Source organism: Catharus ustulatus, chromosome 13 (genome assembly GCF_009819885.2).
Source record: "Catharus ustulatus isolate bCatUst1 chromosome 13, bCatUst1.pri.v2, whole genome shotgun sequence".
In the NCBI taxonomy this organism is placed as follows: Eukaryota; Metazoa; Chordata; class Aves; order Passeriformes; family Turdidae; genus Catharus; species Catharus ustulatus.
In genome coordinates this window covers 9,363,647-9,383,458 of record NC_046233.1, presented here as the reverse complement: position 1 = coordinate 9,383,458, position 19,812 = coordinate 9,363,647, and the positions used below count along the sequence as shown (strand labels likewise).

At 51.9% G+C, this 19,812-nt stretch overlaps 2 protein-coding genes across 5 annotated transcripts in view; both read right to left on the bottom strand.

The window, feature by feature from the left end:
* Nucleotides 1–4,274, bottom strand: part of FAM107A (family with sequence similarity 107 member A) — a 28,612-nt gene extending 24,338 nt beyond the window's left edge. Inside the window, exon 1 of the mRNA XM_033071595.2 lies at nt 3,578–4,274. Within this exon, the coding sequence (XP_032927486.1) occupies nt 3,578–3,601 (24 nt within the window). The 5' untranslated portion in view covers nt 3,602–4,274. The remainder of the gene's footprint in view (nt 1–3,577) is intronic.
* A 3,504-nt stretch (nt 4,275–7,778) lies between these two features.
* On the bottom strand, nt 7,779–18,672 carry FAM3D (FAM3 metabolism regulating signaling molecule D). 4 transcript variants are annotated; one of them, XM_033071594.1, is made up of 10 exons: nt 18,382–18,672; nt 12,186–12,250; nt 11,323–11,430; nt 10,984–11,004; nt 10,378–10,501; nt 10,070–10,128; nt 9,651–9,701; nt 8,571–8,655; nt 8,302–8,428; nt 7,779–8,107 (listed from the first exon to the last, which is right to left on the bottom strand). In XM_033071594.1, exons 2-10 carry the CDS (start codon nt 12,196–12,198, stop codon nt 8,018–8,020), a joined length of 678 nt encoding a protein of 225 aa, XP_032927485.1. In that variant the 5' UTR covers nt 12,199–12,250; nt 18,382–18,672; the 3' UTR covers nt 7,779–8,017. The 4 variants fall into 4 exon arrangements, with proteins under 4 accessions (XP_032927485.1, XP_032927484.1, XP_032927483.1 ...); XM_033071593.1 differs by lacking the exon at nt 18,382–18,672 and adding an exon at nt 12,331–12,799; XM_033071592.1 differs by lacking the exons at nt 12,186–12,250; nt 18,382–18,672 and having other exon boundaries at nt 10,378–11,004; nt 11,323–11,354.
* Nucleotides 18,673–19,812: the final 1,140 nt, after the last annotated feature.

The window sequence follows — 19,812 nt, the reverse complement described above, 5'->3', positions numbered from 1 at the left end:
CCTTAAAGGGTTGAAGAAGGCAAGAGGCAGGATAAAGTCACCTAGAGGGCTTCTGTGGAGGTTTTGGGACTATGTGTGCTCCCGTCTCCCCCACTCTGGACTGTGCTGTGTCAGACAGTTGAGAGGACTTAGAGATGTTTGCTGTCTCATGATGCAGAGCTGTTATTTTCTGGGTGTGTGTTAATTTTGCCCAGAAATGGACTTTTTATCACTACTGCCCCCACCCCTGAGGCACTCTGGGACTTTACTGGTGTGCCTCAGTAGCTCTCATCCTTGCCCCTCTAAGCAAGGCTTGTTGCAGGCAGCACATGCAAACCCTTCTCTCCAAGAAACACAATGCTCAAGGACACTGAAACATTGTGGTTCCTGGTTGCCATCTGGTTTTTGGATTTGCTCCCGGGGCCAGTGCCACCAAACAGCCATTGGCATTCTGTGACTGTTGGTGGGACTTGTTCTGTTCAGGGACTTTGGCACTTGCAGCCTCTCTTGCTGACAGGGGGACAGCCCTGGCTGATAAGGGGGGTCAGCCTAAGGGGCTGCAGTGTCAGAGCAGGCAGGGTCCCTTGGAGGGATCTTGTGCTGCACAGGCACAGGGACACTTTCAAACAGCTGGCAGGGGCCCTGGCTACCAGCTTTCTGAAACACTTGTCAGAGAGAGCCAGGAAAATCCCACTGTGCCTGCTGCTCTGTGGAGAGTGATGTAGCAGAGGTGTCCCAGCTCACTGCCTTGGAGTAATATTTCCTCCCACGTCAGAGGGGCTGCTGGACCATGGGTCTTCCTTGGGGTGTCACAGGGTGCTGGCTGTTTCAGACCTCTTTGTCTTTCTGTGGCTCAGGCTAAAACACTTATCTGGCCAGAATGTGGGGATCCCTCACTAGTGGGGTGAGTCGTGCTTGTGGGGAAATCCCACCAGCAGCTCCCAGAAATGCTTGTCCTGCCCCACTCAGATGGAGGAGTTTTAAAGGATGTTCTCAAAGCCCTGTTTTCAGCATGGGCAGCCAGGTACTGTGGTTTGCCTGAACAAGCAAAGCCTCTCTCCCTGGCACTGGCGTGCTGCCTCTTGTTGTTCTAAACCAGCCACAGAGCAAAGCTCCCCGCTCAGCAGCAGGGCTAATCCGGGCTCATCTGACATTAGTGTAAACTGACACTCTTGGGAATTTGGGGACAGAGAACTTTCCCTGGGGAAACAGCCACTATGCAAACTCTGCCTTGAGGAAACGTGGAGAAAAGAGGTGGAGGTGCCTGGGAACAACCTCCTCCACTGCCAGAGGGTCTGGAGCATCTGCCCTGGCACCCTGAGGATCTGTTGCTGGTGAGGCTGTGCTTGCAGATTGTTTGAAGGATGTTTGCTGAGGGATGTCAGCCACACCAGTGGGGCCGAAGCCCTGCAGAGCAGAGGAATCACCAGCTCATCAGAGAATCAGCTCTGCAGCATCCACAAACCAGCCTGTGGCAAAGTCCTTGCCTTCCCTTCAAGAGAAGGGCACCCCGGCAAAAGTCTGTCTTGCTGTAGCCCTGCTGTTGGCTTGGGCCCACAGAACAGTGGTGATATGAGAACAGGTTTTTGGGACTAGATGCAGCCTTTTAAAATAAAAATGTCCTTGGAGCCACGCTGGCAGCCCTTCCGGTCCCTTTTGTTGTGGAGCTGGGGATTGCCTTGCACTCCACAATCCACTACTGTAATCCCCTTGGAGTGCTGCTCTGGACTAAGTTTAAAAGAGGTGCAGCTGAGACTGCTAATGCAGGCTGTGCTGGTGAGGGGTGCTGAGCCCTGCTCTGTGCCCCCTCTGGGTCCTCTCTGGGCTGTTGCTGATAGATGGGTTCAGATCTGTCAGTTCCCCGTGCCCTGAGCTGTGCCTCAGGTCCCTGAGCCCTGGTTCTGCAAGGGCTGGGGGAAGGGGAGCTTTCCTGCCACCTGGGCTCATCCTGCTTGTCAGGAGAGCTGGATCCTGCTGTTCATGCCCACCCTGGAAGGGCAGCAGAAAGAGTTGTCTTGTTTTCATCTTCCATCAGCGTCAACCTGAGGGTAAAGTGCTGACCCAGGAGCTGCCAGTCAGACATCCCTGCCTGGTGCCAGCTGGGCAGTGGCACAGGCTTTTGTCAACCCAGGCAACATTTGGGAGGCTGAAATGAAAGTGACATCTCTGACCTTTTGGTACCAATGAAAGTAAAACTGTCTCAGCTTTTAGGAGCTGCCAAGAAGCTGGAGAACCCGAGCTCCCGGCAGTGTTTCAAAGCCAGGCCATTCAGTGCCGGGCTGTGGTGGGATCGTGGTGTTTCAGAGAGAGGGAACAGTGGGGAAAGCTGTCCAAAAGCAGTCTGGTCTGGTGGTCAGGAGGCTGGCATGGGCTGCTTTGTATGCAGCAGGGCTTAACTGGGTGGCTCTGGGCCAAGCCTGACCTAACCAGCTTATTTCCCTGTTTCCAGTAATGCCTCTACAAATGCGCCGGGGCCTGAAGGTCAGGGCCACGTGAGCAGGGGCCTGGGGATTAGCTGTGGGCAGAGCATGGCTCCTCCTGGCTGTGTTGTAGCCCTGAGCCACAGGAACAACCATGGATCCCGTGTGTGCTGGAGCCAGCATGGTTTAGGTAGCTGGGATGGGTGCTGGAGCAGCACTGGGCTGCCTGGCAGCAGCACCTCCTGTACCTGGCACTTGTCAGAAGTCCAGAAAAGTAGATGAATGTCTACCAGTCCCACTTCAGCTCTGATTTTCCGTCTGGGTGTTGATCACATTGGCCAGTGGGTTGCTTTTGCACATATTTGCCCTGCAAGAGTGTCTAGCTCTGGTTTTGGTAGAAAGTCTCTGAAGGCCACAGAGATGCTCAGCTGAGCATGAAAGGTCCCTGCTGGGGCAAAGGGTGACTGCTGTCCCCATTCCAGGGGAAGTTATTGACCTAGTGTGGTGCTCAGGTGTGTTTCTCCTAGAGCTGGGAGATGAGCTGTGGAAGCCTTATCCAGACAGGGCATTGAGCTGAGCAGGGATGGTGCATCTCTAGGCACTGATGTCATCAGCCATGGAAGCAAACTGACATCCAACAACATCCTCAGCACAACCATCTCCAGCCATCTCTGCAGGGCTGACTCCATAAAACTGTTTCCATTTGGGGCAGTTTGCCCGCTCTCCCCAGCGGAATTGGAGGACAGGGATACATGTTGGTGCTGTGGGACTTGGCCCAGCTCCTCCCTGTCCTGGGAGGGAGCTGGCACCAATTCCCAGGCCAAGAAATACTCAGGGCTTGCTCTGCACTTCATCTCCAGGAGACATCCCAGAGGCTGCTGGATGCACTCAGAACAAATCTGACATTTCTCCCCACAGAACCAAACTTTATCTGTCCTAATGCAATGCTTGCAATGCTCTGATCCCCTCCTTGCTGTCCTGAAAGCCCCGACGCTGAGCCCATTAGATGGAATTACTTAATCCGGCCCTGATGAGTGGCACCCACGCCCAGGAGCGGGTCCCTCGCCCTAATCCCTCGCTGCCATCAGCCGCCTCAGCACGCGGGGCGAAGCGAGCCCCACGTGAGCTGATGGTCCCTTCTCCACCACAGCTCACTCAGCCCCGAGGAACCCCGGTACCTTTTTGCCGTGAGACGCGCCCATGGTCGGCTGTGCCGGCTGCGCTGCGGTGCTGCTGTCCGCGGGCTGTCACTGCCGGGGGCCCTGCTGCTCCCAGCCCCTCCGTGCCTGCTCTGGGGAGACGTGCGTGAAATCCAGCCCGGCTGCGGCGGGCTCGGGTGGGAAAGCTTGCTTTTCCTCCCTTCTTCCAGCACGTGGAGAACTCATTTTCTTCATGCACCTAACGGCTGGCTCGCACCCAGGCTCTGCCCGGGCACAAAGGCAGCTTTCATGCTGTGGATGCCCGGTTTCTAAGCCGGGATCCGTATTTTGAGAGGCTGTGGAAGATTACAGTAATTGCACTTGACAGGGCAAGATGTCACAGGATGCGGATTCGCCCAGCTGCGGCCGGGCACCCGCAGGTCCTTGCCTGTGGCATCTTTCCTAGATACTCCTTTGGTGCTTTGCCCAAATGACCCCCCAAAAATAAAGGAAGATTGTCCCTCTGCTGCTTGTCTGCATCCTGGCTCTTGGCTCCTGTTGCAGCACTGGATTTTGCAAACTTTGCTTCCACAGACACCCCAGGCTGCTTGTTTGCTGCTGCAGCGTTGGTTCCTACTGTGACCCCAGGTGAGCCCAGGTTACCTGAAGCTGCATCCTGGGAGTCCAGGCAGGTCAGGCTTGTGTCTGGTGAAGACTCTGGGGATGCAGCACAGTGCAGACCAGCCAGGTAGGTGCCTGTCCCTGCAGTAGCACAGCTTTCAAAATGCTACGGCACTGCAAAACCTCATTTGGAGATTGCTGTCCCTGCACCCACTGTCCTTTTCAGATTCTTTAAAAGAAATTAGCAACTTCAATTTGACTCATGAATCCATATTTATTCCCTGCTTCTCAGTGTCTGGATATTAAAAAGACCCTCAAATTCATTTATCAGGACACAGTGACTTTGGCAGGAATGGCTCTTCAAAGCACTGGCTGCTACTGAAGGTCCCTGCACAGGAGTTGCACTTTCAGCTCTCCCTATTTCTTGAAAACAGTGATGTACCTTAGTAACTGCTCTGTGGTGGATTCAGAGCTAGTTTTAACTGCCTGTAGCATGCTGAAACATAAATTTCCTTTATTTGGCTTTAAACCAGATTTATAATGTGTGTTGAGAAGGGGTAGGAAGAGTTTCCTGTCTGAATGGGGCTGGTTGTTTTGGGGGCTGTAGTTGATGCTGTGCTCTGGTTTACCCTGTGGAGCCACCTTTACAGCTCTTGGGGTGTTTTCAGTTCGGTTTATGAGTGAATCTAGATCCTTTGAGGGGCTTAAAATAGTTGGCATATTTATGCTGGCAGCTCGGCAGGGCTGTTGTGTCTGCTGTGTTATTTCTCGCGGCTGCCACGGGTAGGGATGATTCAGCGCTTGGGATTAACCGCTGTTGTTGCAGCAGATTTAGGGATCGATTTATGGCAGAGGTTTCCCTCAGTGCCATCAGGTGTGTGCTAAGAGCATGGGAGGATAAGCTGGGATAAAATACTACACCTCTTCGGGGATTCCTCTGTGATGGCTGTTTCAGGGTTTCATTTCAGTTCTGCCTTTCGAAGTTCTTAGAAGTGTTACACAGCTTGTGTGGGGATTTTTCCTTGTTTAGGGAAAACCTGTTGATTGGTGGTGTTGAGTTTTGGATCCAGGGTTTCATCCTTCAGGTGGCCAGCACAGGACAGGCTGTGTCCTTATCCTGCCCGTGCTCCTCACTTCTGCTCCCCTGGCGTGACCCGAGGGCACGGATAACCCTGTGAACTGCCTGCTAGGAGCTGTTCAGGGGCTGTTGGAAGCAGAGAAGGCTGTGCAGGACAGTCTGTTATCCCAGGCAACTCCAAATACTCCGGGAGGAAAACCCCATCCTCACGTTCTGCAAAATGGCTTGTCTGCTTCAGAGAATGGGGAAAAAACAGATACAATCATCGGAAATTAAAGTCTGTACATGATGCAAATTCATCCCTGTCTCTGATGACAGATAAACTTGGCCGTCACCCGTGCAGCTCATCTGATCCCAGCGGTGCTGGGGCTCAGGGAGGGGCTGGGAACAGGCTGTGCTTGGCTCGTGCATCTGGACAGGAGAGGGGCAGATGCTCCCCAGGTGCTTGGTGCTGGCAGCAGCGGAGGCACTGCTCCAGGAGGACTGTGGGGCTTTCCTGCCCCGCCTTTGGGCACGGATCTTTCCTCTCCTGGTGGTGTCAGGGGCCCCAGGCTGGGGTGCAGCTCCTGGTGTGTGTCTGACCCGAGTGGGTTCCAGCCCGGGTGTGTTGTATCGCTCTGGAATGACGCTGGCTCCGGCTCTGCCGGTTTAAGGCTTCCACCTATTGGTTGTGCTGCACAACTTCAGCTGCCCAAGAATCCTGCACATCCTTCACCCATCCATCCATCCATCCATCCATCCATCCATCCATCCATCCATCCATCCATCCATCCATCCCTCCCTCCCTGAGGACAAAGCAAGGCTGGCATACCCCTGGCATCATCTTGACCTTTGATGGGGATGTGTCCCAGAGGATTTAGCTTATTAACCCAGTGTAAGAACCTGATAATAAGAGAATGGCTTCAAAAAGTGCTCTGTCATTATGTCTGCTTACTCTAATCACTCTTGAACACCTGAACACTACGGGTGGGTTGGACTGTGAGTACCTGCCTTGAGGCCCATAAGAAGAAAGGCAAAACTAATGCAAAATGTGGAAGGGCAGAATCCCTGACCTTTGCCTTTCCCCGCATCCACCATCACCTGCTGCCAGACAGCCTGAGGCCTCCGGGAGCCGATGCTGTCGGCTTGGGGAGAACCCCCCGATCCTGCACCCCTGGACCGAAGTCACAGTGAGCTGTGGAACCCCGACCCTGCCCCTGTGTCCAGCGCTGAGAGCACAGCGAGTGCACGGAGGCTCGGCCACAGGGAGCGGCACCACGCCTGCATCCCGCAGGATGGGCTGTGCATCCCAGAGAATGGGCTGTGCATCCCGCAGGATGGGCTGTGCATCCCGGAGGGTGGGCTGTGCATCCCAGAGGACGGGCTGTGCATCCCAGAGGACGGGCTGTGCATCCCAGAGGATGGGCTGTGCATCCCAGAGAATGGGCTGTGCATCCCAGAGGACGGGCTGTGCATCCCAGAGGGTGGGCTGTGCATCCCGGAGGATGGGCTGTGCATCCCGGAGGATGGGCTGTGCATCCCAGAGAATGGGCTGTGCATCCCAGAGAATGGGCTGTGCATCCCAGAGAACGGGCTGTGCATCCCGGAGGATGGGCTGTGCAGCATCCCGGAGGATGGGCTGTGCATCCCAGAGGATGGGCTGTGCATCCCGGAGGGTGGGCTGTGCATCCCAGAGGATGGGCTGTGCATCCCAGAGGATGGGCTGTGCATCCCAGAGGGTGGGCTGTGCATCCCAGAGAATGGGCTGTGCATCCCGGAGGATGGGCTGTGCATCCCAGAGGATGGGCTGTGCATCCCAGCCAAGCTGCTCCACAGATTGGGGAAGGCACATAAGACATTTCAAACAGAAGAAAAAAAGGGCAAAACCTGCTCTGCTCCCCCGACCCTGTCTCAGCAGCAACAAAAGTAGCACAGTGAGGTGGTGACCTATCCTATGCTTTTAAAAGTAACTTTAGCATTTTCTAACTTCTCCCCACTTTTCACTTTCCTTCTCTTTGCCTCTTTTATTATTAAATAAAAATATATCAATTTTTGGCATCAATATTTAATCTCATTTTTGGGAATATTTTGAACCTTCTAATTTCCTTCTGTTTCATACACAGAGTCTTTTAGTTTTATTTGCTCTTCTGGGTTTAAACCAGTTTGTAACACCCAGGAATGATACTTTGGCCTGCAAATACAAACCTACATTGCTGCATTCTATTCCTGTGGACTTCTGGCCTTATTGTGGCTGTCAGAGACTGTTGGACATTGGCAAAAGCTCCAAGGGGAAACCACCAAAGTCTGAGCATCCCTCCCAGGGATGACTTTACCCTGTGCCGTGAGGGCAGGGGGAGCTCCTGTGTGCAGGGCTATGGGATGGGTGATGCCGGAGTGATGGCAAAGAACCCGGAATGCTGTGCATGTGGGGGAAAGTGTTCATCATGCTTGAAAATGGAAGGAAGAAAGTAGTGTTTTATAATTAGAAACCTCATTTAATAAATTTACAAAACCTTCTACGAAGTTTTTAGCTTAAAGATAGAAAAATAAAATACCCAAAATTAGCCCATAGACGAGGATGGCTTGGCTGCAGCCTGGCCACGTGTCAGGCTCTGCAGGCACTTGTACAACTCTTCTCCAAGCCCTGCACAGTTCCTGCTGCCAAACAGCCAGTTCCTGTGAGCAGGCAGCAGCTGCTGGACTCTGTGACCTGGCAGTGGAGAGGCTGGAGTCCCCACGGTGGGGCTGGTGTCCCTGTGCGACTGGTGAAGCTGCCCTCCATGGCAGGCTGGAGTTTGATGCTAGTCCATCTTCCTGGGGGCACAGCCCTCCATCTCCAACAGCTCAGGCCAGCCGTCGTATTTATTTGTCTCTTTATCATTTTTGATGTGCTGCAGGAAAAAAGAGAGAGACGAGATGAAGGAAGAGGTTGCAAGTTTGCAACGTGGCAGAAGTTGCAGCTCGGTTTGGCCTGGGGAATTATGGCACTGGTCCTTGTCTTCCGCAGACAGATGGGTGAGATGTAGCTTGGGAGGTGCCATGAAGAGGATGGAGCTGCAGAGCTCATGGCAGGGGGGACATGTACCTTTTCAAAGGGGCTCTTGCTCATCAGCCCTTTTGCTCCCAGGAAGACCCAGTTGTCTCGGAAGCCCAGCTTGCCCACCACGCTGCTGCCCAGCTCCGTGAAGTGTGCCCGTACTTTGTCATTCATCCTGGAAGAGGGTAAGAAGGTGTCAGTGTGGTGCCAGGTGGGTGTCCCCTCTTTCACCCTCTCTGTTGGTGGCAGCAGCATGTCCAGCTCCCCCAGCTGTGTGTTTTTGGGGAGCCTGGTGTGGCTTCCATGGGCAAACTCACTTTGTGGCAGGATCATCATAGCTTGCTACCAGCACAAGGGTGCCATGCTTGATCTCTTGGAGGAAGGTCTGCAGCTTGGTAATGTCTGGGAGAAAAGAGCATTAGGGAGAGAAAAAAGGGATTTAGTAGGTATTTCTGCATGGTAGGTGGGGGAGCCTCCTCTGAGCTGGTGGGAAATAACCTGACTGTGCTGGTGCTAGCCAGGATTTGGGGGAATGGTGGGCTCCCAAATGATACATTCCCCATCCTGTGTTCCCACCTGGGCTCTCCTGCAGTGCACAGGACTGATTTCCGCCTTTTGGTACAACTACAGGGCGGAAATTCCTCCTAAACTTTGCTTGCTAACTCTGAAATCTAGTTGTTCCAATTTACTTCCAACACAAGAAATGAACCTGCTCTGCCACAGAGCTGCCTTCCCTGCCATCCTGCCTCTGGCTGTACTGGAGAATTGTTCCTCATCCCGCATCTGAGATGCTTGAATCCAATGCCCCATCTAGTGGCACAGGAGCTGACTGCTGCCTTCTTCCCAGTGCCTCTCCCACGAGCATCTTGCTTGTGAACTTGGCTGGGAATCTCACTGTATTGGTGATTCTCCTTAAAACTCCAGAGTTACCAAAAGCAGGTTGCAAACCCAAGGAGTGATCGAGGGGGCTGTGTCTCCCTGAGCTGCTTCATTTATCCTGCTGTGAAGGGCAGCGGAATGAGCAGCTGGTCAGCCACCACCAGTATTCAAAAACTGAGTTACAGGTTGCAAAGTATCAGGATTAGTGTAACTACCTTATCTCAGAAAGAATCTTTCTCAAGTCTCAAGTGCCTTGGTTTATTCTGGTTAGTGAAACAACGTTTTCCAGGCTATTACATGCTTGTAGAAGGAGCAAGAAGCCAATCTTAGATGCAGAAGCATTGTGAGGACTCCAGGCCTCACTGAAAGGAGGGCTTTTACCTCCCAGGCTGGCAAGTCTAGTCAAAGACCACTTGACTTAATGATAAAGTACGTGACAGGGAAGCAGCTGAAGTAGCCAGCAGTGCTGGTGGGAGCCCTGGCTGGGAACCACCAAGCAGCAGAGTGACTGTGCTTACCTCCAGAGTACATGTCGAAGGCATCGGTTTTCAGGAGCTCCCCATTTGTTCCTGAAAAGTTAAAATTGAAAACAGAGCACAGTGAGTTTGCACTGAGGTGGCTCTGGGCTTTGCCTGGCCATGAGCCTTGGGTTCCTTTCAAAATGCTTTGGGCTTCCCTCAGTGTTTTGTAACTGCTGTGATGGTGACTGTGTTGCTTGGAGGAGTTTGTGGAGCTGATTATGCATGACCCAGGTGGATTTGTTCCCTTCTCCCTGGCAGAGCTTGCAACCATAATCGTGGCTGTGCTCCCCATGCAACACCAGATGGATGTACTTTTGGCTCAGTGCCTGGGATGGGGTCTCCAGTGGCCTGTGCTTTCCTGGGGAAGGAGGGACCCTGGCAGTGGGAAGAAGGGGCTCAGTGCCTGCCCGACTCACCATTTACCAGTGCAATGTTCAGGCCTCTGCCAATGTTGTTTTTCACGTTGCTCATGAGGCTGGAAAGGAAAGCAGAGAGCACAATGAGTGCAGGGATGCCCTGGAAATGCTGATGCCAGTAAAACTGTGGTGGGGTGAACTGGCTGTAGATGGCAAAATAACCAGAAGTGGTAGCAAAGAAATTGATATAAATTTTTTTGACCACAAATACACTGTGATGGCCATTGATATGCTTGGCAGAGACCAAACTTGCCCTCTTGAAGGCCAGGCTAGCCACGGTTGCCTTGTCCCTGCCATGTGCTGCTTACATCAAGTCTTCAAAGCACATCGAGGGTCCCACCACATTTGCAGCACCGCTGATGATCTTGAAGGCAAAATAATCCTGGGGGCAGCTCTTCTGGTTCCCACACTTGTGCCGGAGCAGCTTCTCACCTGCAAGGGAGGAGTGGAGCTGAAAGCCATGGCTTTGTTCCCATGGGGACACACTGGCCGTGTCCCCAAGGGGCTGAGCGGGGGCTGGCCCTGGGGTACAGTGGGGCACTAAGGGACAACACTTGGACCAACTTCTTGCGTGAAAGAGGCTTGTCCTGCGGCTGGGACCAGCTGTTGATTGAGGTTTATGGTGCCAAGGCCAGGTGCTGCTCCAGGTGTGACACAGGGTGTGTGCTGGGAGCATTTGGAGCTGGTGTCCAAGGCAAGACCCTTGGGGCTTTTCTGCCCAGAGTCTCCCCATTCTTTCCCAAGGCAGGGACCCACCAAAGACCCCATTGCTGTGTTCAGTGGCAAAATCCCCTGTGTTTGGCAAAGGGGGATCTTTTGCCTCAGGGAAGGGGCTCTTGAAGGAGATCTCACTCTTCCACCATCCCCCTGAACCCTGGGCGGAGTTGTGTGATGAAGTCGAGAGCGATACTCACTGCTGGGCTTGTTCGTGGCACCTGTGGGTATCAAGCAGGAGGATTAGACACCCTGCAGAGCTGCTGGCTCTTCCCCAAGCCACGAGCAGCTGTTCAGGCAGCAGCTGTCTAGAACTGCTTCCCATGGCTGCAGGCATCCCTGGACCCACCCCAGTGCAGCTTCCCACCACACTGTCCCCTCCCTGCCCTAGAGGTCAGAGCTGGTGGCTAAAGCAGTGACTGCAGTCCAGAGATTCAAATACAAATGGTCAGGGCAACTCTATCCCGCTCTGGGGGCTGGCTCCCAATGGAACTCGGGCACCCTCCCTCCGGGAGCCTCTGGAGCCTGTTGGTGCTCACCGAGCCAGCTCCGCAGGCTGATGGCTTTCCAGCTGTGCTGGAAGTACGTCTGCAGGATGAACCAGGTGCTCAGCAGGGTGAGGAGCAGCACCGTGAAGCGGATCACACCTGCAGGGGTGGGAGAGCAGCCGGGTGAGAGCTGCAGCTGCAGCACGGGCCAGGCACTGGATCATCCCTCTGGTTTCTTGGGATCTGATCCGTGTGTCCCAAGGTTACCAGGCACAGGGTGACAGCCACTGCTTGGCTTGCATGGTGTGGGAAGGCAGCTAACAATCCCTCACCCTCCAAATGGATTCTGATCTCTTAATTACCATCTCCAGAGTAGGTGGTGATGCTCAGATAGGCATTACTGCTCTGCTGGGAGACACTATTCAGATTTCTCTCAATGTTAAAGTAAATCTGATAATTACTCAGAAAGCTATGTAAATCCAAATATTTCTTATGTTCCCAGCGCTGGGAAGGCTGCTATCCCCCAATTAGTCACTAGCTACAGCCGAGCAGCTGCTGATACAACTGTGATTGGCATTTGGCTTTAAAGCAGCGCTCATCAGAGCAAAACGTTCCAGTCCTGCATGGAAAGAGAGCAGAAAAATGTACTTTTATTGCAGCTGAATGGCTCTTATGGAACCAGGAATGTCTCAATAGCCATCTTGTCCCAGTCACAGAAGGTTTCACTGGGAAAAATACAGCAGGCTGAAATCTACACAAATCTTGTAAAACCTGGTGCTTATACAAAAGCCCTTTCCCATGTTTCTGGCAGGGGACGGGCAGGGTTGCTGGGCTTAGAAGGCATTGTGTAAATGAGAGGGAGGCATGAAGAATTGTAGAAAAACAGAGAAGAGTAAATACGTGCTCCTCCTTACCTGATACCCGCATGGTGGTGGGCAGAGAGAGCACAGCTGGGAAGGACTGACAGTCACAGGTCACCCTGGGGAAAGAAGGAATTCCTTGAGTGCCTCTACCCCACCAGAGCCAGGCAGATTCCAGATAATTGCTGTCTTTAGTTACACTTGCAATAGTGAAGACGTCATCAAAGATACACAAATCCTTGTCAGGCGGAATTGCTTGGTCCCACCCTGATTAAGTCCTAGAGCAGGCAGCACTGGCTGAGCTCGCTTCCTTCTGGAGCCTCAGAACCCTCCCCTCATGTGCTGCCCCATGTGCTCCTGGTTCATGCCCTGTTCTCGAAAATGGACCAGCCTTTTCTGTTCTGCTGGTAGCAATGAGCAAAGTGATAGCACTTTGAATTCTGGGATGATGCAAAGTAGATTTCAAATAATAGGCACTGCAAAATGCTGTCTGATGACAAGCTGTGATCTGGCCTTGGAATCTCTGGGAAGGAGCTTGTCTTCCTTAAAAATCCAAAGGAGAAGGGAAGAAAGGCAACACCACTGTGCTGAGGAGAGCAGCCAGCTTTGTGGACACCTGACTTAAACCCAGAAATATTTCCACCTGGCCAAATCCTGGAGCGTCTTCACCCTGTGGACAGGACTTGGTTGTAATTTGGAGCACAAACTATTTCCTACCCAGGAGAGTCCATCTGCTGGCCTCTGTCCCACTGCCACTCCACACCCTGGGCTCCCCCAGGGGCTGGGATCACTCCTACCTTGGAGATTTGGGACTGCAGCCTGTTGAGCCTCTGTCCTGGAAACCACGCTGGAGCTCCACGGCAAATTGTCACTTGTGAGATGGGTGCTGAGAGCTAATGAGCCTGATGTTAACTAAACCAGCCCTTTAGTAATGTTTGACAGCAAATTTGTAAATGAGCTGTGCTGAGAGTTGCCTTTCCTGTTAGAAGGGTAAATAAGGAGCAGCGGGCTGTAGCAGGGCTGGGCTGAATGCTCATTTCAGTCTGCTGCGTCATGAGGAAGGAGAGAAAAGCTTTTCCTCCTGCCCAGCCCTGCTCCGGGTCCCCTCCCAGAGCTCGCTGTGTTACTGATCGTGGCTGTGGAGCAGCCTTGGGCGCTGGGCTGGATGGACTTGGATCCCCCCTCAGTGCCTGAGGAGATGAGATGCTCCCGTGGCTTCCCCCACAGCGGGGTGGGTTGCAGCATCACTGTCCGGGGATTTTAGGCAGCCCTGCAGTGATATTTCAGCTGATGTCCCTGGAGCCCGGCACCTCTCCCCGTGAGACCCCTCTGTGTCCCCACACCTGCTGTGGCACTGCAGCAAGGACAGTGGGCCAAAGCTGCTCCAGCACGGAGCTACCAGCTTCCCCTGGGAGACTGGCCCACCTGCATTTTGGGGGAAGCCTGGGGAGGTGTTTGTGTCCCCCCATGTACCCAGACAATGTGTTTTTGATAGCATATCAGCTGAGCACACCGGATTCCCAGCAGCATCTCCGCTCTCTCTGCAGCTGTTCCTCGCAGGGAAAGGCTGGCTGTGAGCAGGAATCTGTCCCCAGGGGAGGTGGCAGGGGGGTCTGTGATGCCCAAAGCCCTTCCCCACACCCCAGCCCTCAGCAGAGTTACTCTGGAATGGATTTTAAAGCTTATGTCAGAGCTGGCATGAGCAAGCCTGTCTCTCTGAGCTGGTATGAGACACAGACCTGAAAAAGGATAGTTTAAAGGTTTTAGAGGACAAATGTTGCCTGTGGCTGGATGTGGAGGGGCAGCAAGGAGGCTCTTCCCTTTTGCTCCTCTCAGCATGAAGTTTATAAACATAGGGACCCTCTTCCCACCTCTGGCTCCCCATCCCAGTGCCTGATCTGATGAGGGGTTGGAAAATGGGGCCAGTTCTCACAATCCCCCTTAGCAAGTTGTAAAGACTTCAAAATTGTTTTTGGTTTGCTTTGGGAGCTTTGGGAGCTTGTCTTCTCCACAAGTGCCACGAGCAGAACCTGGATCTGGTGAGAGTTCAGACCTGGGCTGTGATTTGAACACAGTGAGTGGAGTAAAATGCCTCTGGATTTGCAAAACCTTCTGTGTTTGGTCCCCAGTTCTATAGTGAACATTGGCCTCACTGGGGCACATTGCACAGTTCTCCCCTTCACTAAAGTTGTGTTTTTTCTTTGCACATATTGACTTCATTGCAGAGGAAGAGAAATGGAAAAATAAACCAATAAATGACAGTGTTTTAGGGAAGTCATATATTTCTTTGGGCTATTTATCTTAACCTTAATCCCAGATAAAATTTATTGAAGTCTCTGGGTGGTGGCGAAATTCCTGGAACCTGATTGCATTACAAGAGGGAGGCCCTGTCCTGGGATTTCTATTATATAATTTTTTAATTGTTTGCATTGGTAATTTTTTTCTTAGGGTTGTGCCAGAATAAAAGGCACCTGTGCTCTGGCATCTGTCCGAGAGCTGCTGGCAGGAGAGGGAGGAAAGAAGGAATTGTGGCAGGTGTTAAACACACTTACTTGTTTAATAAACCTGAAACTTGCTTGCTTAAAAAAACATTCCAGGAACAAGAAAGTTCTTGGACAAATATTGCTAAAGAGGCTCATGGTATTGTAAAGCAAAAGCTGCGCTCAAGGCTGCTCTGGCCTGAAGTGCCGCTTGGCGGAGCTGAGTCACTGCTGCTGGGAGGAACAGGCAGATCCCTGCCTTCCCAGGGAGCCTTTCCAGGATGCACCAGGTGAATGTTCCTGTTCTCCCTCAGTGCTGCAGGGAAACTTTATTTCTCTTCCCCACAAACTTCTGCCTTTTTTTTTTTTTTTTCCCTTTTTTTCCCCCTTTTCTTTCTTTTCTTCTGCTTTTGAGCCCCACATATCCCCCTCTCTCTCAACAGGTCCCTGACTGTGAACAAAACTATTTTCATGCAGAGTGGGGCTGCAACTCCAAAAAAGGGTGACTGCCAGACACCCACAGCCACTGAGTCACCTGTCCAAAACCCAGTGTTTTCCTGCACAGCTGAATGCAGGGGTGCAGAGGAGGGACTGGCAGGGTTGGTGCACATGCACCCTGTGTTCAGGGTTTATCACCACAGGATGCTGCAGTGCCATTTTCAGTCTCAAAAGGAATCAGTCTGTCTAAACTTTGCTGAGTTGCTCAATAGAGTGATGCTGTTTGCCAGACAGCTTATAAATTTTCCTTGCTTATAAAAATGCGTGGCCAGCTTCTGCACCCACCAAATGACTGGAGAGGGCATCTTATGGCAAAACTGGCCCTGGCACAAGCCCACAGTGTTTTGCTGCTTTCTGCCAGAAAGTACATGGTACCTTGTGTCCTCCCACCTTCCATCTAGTCTGGTTTCTCAAAATTTCGGATGATGCCACCACTTTTTTAAGGGAAGTAATTCTGTCCCTACTGGTGCTGTGTGGACAGCAAGACGTGATCCCTACACCAACTCTTTCAGAAAACACACAATTTCCTGTGCAGCTTGACCTTGGACAAGCCCCACACTTTGCACAGTAAACACCCTGCAAATTCATCCATAGCCACGATGATCTGGCCCCCACATCACAGAGCTGGTTCCAGCACATCACAGCTCCCTGTTGACACAGGGATTTCATTGGGTCAGCCCATGGCACCAGCACAGCTGCACCCCAGGGAAAGGATGCCAGCTTCCCTTCCACCTCCAGCCTGCGAGAAGGAAGAACTAAAACCTTCCCCATGAACCCCCTAACCTGCTGGTAAGTCAAAAGCCAAGCGCAGCAGGGAGACATCATTTCAGTTCAGGAGAAAAGGCATTTCCCAATGCTCAGGGATGGTTCGAGCCCACGTACCGCTCAGCGTCCCGGCCGAACCGAACCGAACCGAACCTCTCCGCGGGCTGTGCGGGCACTGGGGCACCCCGGGCTGTGGGACTGCCTGTGCCCAGCCTGCCCAGCCTGCCCAGCCCTCTGCGAGCCGTGGCACCTCCCCAGCCTTATCTCCGTGCCCGGAGCGGGGCTGGGCACTGCGCTGGCAGAAAGCGCTCCTGGATTGCTGCAGCCACCGCCGTTCCCTCTGCAGGTTTTCTTCGCTCTGGCCTTTGTCTTTTTGGCACTTAAGAAGAGGGAAACCCCTCCCAGGGTGGCACCAGCCTGACTTTCTGCTCTTTCACCAAAGCAGCACATTGGGCTGGCAGAGGTGGTGCAATGGGAACAGGAGGGCACGAAGCCAGGAGTGGTGTTCCCCAAAATGGGGTAAAACCAGAATTACTGGTTCTGTCAGGATTTCCCCCAGCTGTGTGTATGGGCTGGCCCTGAGTCCTGCTTCTCTGCCTCTCATTTACAGGAAGCTGGAGGTTGCTTTTCCAAATAAGCATTTATTTTTCCAGCAACAGTCCTGAATTCAAAAGGAGTCCTGAGTTAACTCAAAGTATAGATTTAGGCTGTTTTCTTTTTAATTATTTATCATTGTTTTTATTATGGTTCTGGAGGAAGAAATCACTCCTGATGTAAGCACTAGGGGCTTTCTATTTTTTCCAAAGTTGAATCTCATTTACCTGGCAGCCAAGAACAAAGGTGTTCCTGTTTCTTCTTTCCTTTTTCTTTTCCATTCTTACCACTTAGTAGAACCAAACAGTTTCTCTTGAGTTTTTTTTTTTTTCATCCAAGAACCAGTGGAGGAGATGTGGGGCTGGCAGCAGCAGTGCTGCCTTTGGGACTGCAGCTTGCACAGGGCTGGAGCAGAGCCCCTGTGGGACCAACGCTGCTTCCTGATAATTAGTTTAATACCTGAGGGTAATCTCTGTATAAAGCTGTGCACTGAGCTTTTCTTTGCTTGCCTCCAGCTCTGGTGCTTAGTGCTGGGCAAGAGGTGCAGGAGGTGCTGAACACCAGGGGAAATCACAGCCTCTAAACCAAACCCTTCCAAACAGGGAGCAGAAAAGCAAACACATACCTGGACTCTGCACTGGGATAATTATTGCCCTCAGAAGGAAATTTTAGCTGTGGTGAGAGTCTGAGCTTAAACAGCACAGTCTAAATCAAAACCCCTCTCACTCTCTGGGGAAATATCCTTCCTATTAGTTTGTTTAGCTGCTGGCAATAACCGGCTCGGCTCAATAACAAAACGCCCCAAGCCCTGGAGTGCCACAGCTCTGATCCCTGCTGTGTCCCCCTGCTTCCTGCCCTGCATGGGCACTGTAACACCCTGGGGGAGCCTGTTCCATGACGAGCTTTGCCTCCTGTTTCAAGGGACCTGAGGCCAAGTCCTCCATGGAGATGGAGACATTTCTGCAGCTCACAGAGGAAAATGAGCAAAAACCATCAGCAAGGCCAGGAGCTCCAACAAGGAAATCTTGTGTGAAATGCTTCTGCTCTCTGGAACTGGACATTTCATCCAAGATGTTTTCCTGAAACCACAGGAAAGGATGGGGAACTGTGGGTTTTCCTTGTGGCACACACTGGTGTGGGTTTTGCCCATCCACTGTGGCACACAGCAAAAATGGGCTTTTAAGTCCCACCTAACATTAGGAAATGTGTCAAGTGCTGGGAGTGGGGCATCAGATTAGTTTTGACTCAGCAAATAATTAACTGGTGCACTGCAATTAAATTGCATCAAATCTTATTCGCAGGCTCCCCTAGGGGGTTCTGCATGATATAGAAAAAGAGGAATCCAGAACAAAATAATAGATTTTAAAATCTATTATTTAGATTTAAAAATATCAAAAAAGCTAGTATCAAAAAGCTGTCAGACTGGGGAATGAATAATCTGTGGTGCAAATTCACTGCACTGTGATCAGCACTGTGGTAGATCAGCAGGAGTGAGCTAGCAAGGGAAGCATTGGAACACTGATGCCAAGAAAGTGGCTGCAGGACTGTCCCTCCCAGGATGGGAAAGTTCAGCACTGGGCGATTTCCCCCAAAGAACCAGTGCCAGGAAATGCTGCTTTTAAGGAGTGTGCTCACTGGGATAAACTGACGATAAATTCTTTTAGCAAAGGTTTGGCCACTGATAAGCACAGTGGGTGTATGGTATCAGATTGCTCCTGCCAAACTACTGCAGATGTTAAGTGTAGCTCCTCTGAAAGGAAACGATCTGTAACTTGTGTGTTTGCTTGTGTTAAACACCACCTGCACTTCCCGCATGCCACACGCGAGGGATGAAGGTTGTCCCTGCAGCCCGCACATCCCACCTGTGCTGCTACGGGGGATTACTCACTAAACAATCCCGCTCCTGTACTCACCTCTCCTCTCCCACTTTTGCAGAGGTCACTAATCAGCACTGTTCCATCGGCCAAAGAGTGAATCATGCCAGCAAACCGATGACACATCCCAAAGGTCTCACGGGTGACTGAGCATCCGGGTGAGAACCCGGCTGTTACCTAGAGCCGGATGGGAGGGATTGCGTGAGGACAAAGATCTGTAGGAGGGCTGATACAACAATATCGGACAGAAAGGTGAGGAACTCAGGGGAGGAGGCAGGCGCTGTTTGCCCGGCAGGGATTGGGTTGCGGAGCGTTGCCCGCAGCTCTGTGTGCCGGCTGCTGGGGATGCTGTTGGCGCATCCTGCGCCCGCCCAGCCCCGCGCACCGCCGGCTCTGCTGCTGGAAGAGAAAAATAAACAAGCGAAGTCACAGCCGCTTTTACTATTAAACGAGAAATTAGCTCGTGCGGTGCTGAGCCCCTGGTCTGTGAGCCCAGCACAGCCAATCTGCTTTTATTGTTTTGCAGGACTCCTCTGCAACAGAACGATGACAAATACCAGGAATTAGTGCGGTGTAATTACTCCATATTAGCTGAATTCACAGTATAGACACAGATCATAAACAGCCATTGATTATTCCTAATTTCACATTTTTACCATTCTGAATTGCAGCAATTATGCCTGTCTGAGGGAATTAGCTTCTCTTTCAACCCTGCAGATTCCCAGTCACTGCCCTTCCTTTCAGGCACTTTTTTCTGCAGAAAAAAGGACATTGAACACAAATACCTCCCTACTTCTAAAATAAAACGTCCTCCCCTTCCTCCTTCTCCTCAGTCCCTAAATCCCTCTGACTTAGCAGCCCAAAGGTTGCTCCTTTTGATGCCAGCTACCTCAGGATGCAGGTGGGTGTTTGGTGTGTTCTGTAATAGCTGAGGCACAGCTCATTTCACCCTGGGTTGTTGCAGGGACATCAGCAGCCCTGGCTCTTGGTGCAGGTGTTGCAAAGATACCTGTGGGAAGGGGTCTGGGCACACCAAGGCTCAACATCCATCTCCTGTTGCTGGTTGGTCCATGCAAACAGTGCTCCTGTTTAAGCATTGTCTCCTTTTTTTTATAGGCCAGGTCATGATTTCCAAAAGCTAATTTGAACTCCGGTGAAATTGTGTTGGGGGCCTCTGTCTCCAGCTAGGTAACACCTGCACCCTTCCCAGACAAGATCTGTGAGTGGCTGGTAAACTTCAGCACTTCCTCGCTACAGACTGCAAGCAGCATTAAAAAAAATGAATGCAGATATAAATTATTAATATTTGCATGGGAAATTTCTAACCCTATTAGTATCATATCGTTAAATTTGTTTCTTGCGCACAGGCAGTGATTTCATTACAAAGGGTAGCAGAGCGTAATGCCAGCTCTGCCGTGCTGGCTTGGTCAATTAATGATGAGAGGGGAAAGAATCTGTTGTTTGTCAATG

Coding starts and splice junctions, on each gene's coding strand:
- FAM3D (XM_033071590.1), bottom strand. CDS start 10,802: ATGGGGAGACTCTGGGCAGAAAAGCCCCAAGGGTCTTGCCTTGGACAC. Junction 10,129..10,377: donor ATGTGCTTTGAAGACTTGAT/GTAAGCAGCACA, acceptor TTTCCTTTCCAG/CCTCATGAGCAACGTGAAAA. Junction 8,429..8,570: donor TATGATGATCCTGCCACAAA/GTGAGTTTGCCC, acceptor ACCCTCTTCCAG/GATGAATGACAAAGTACGGG.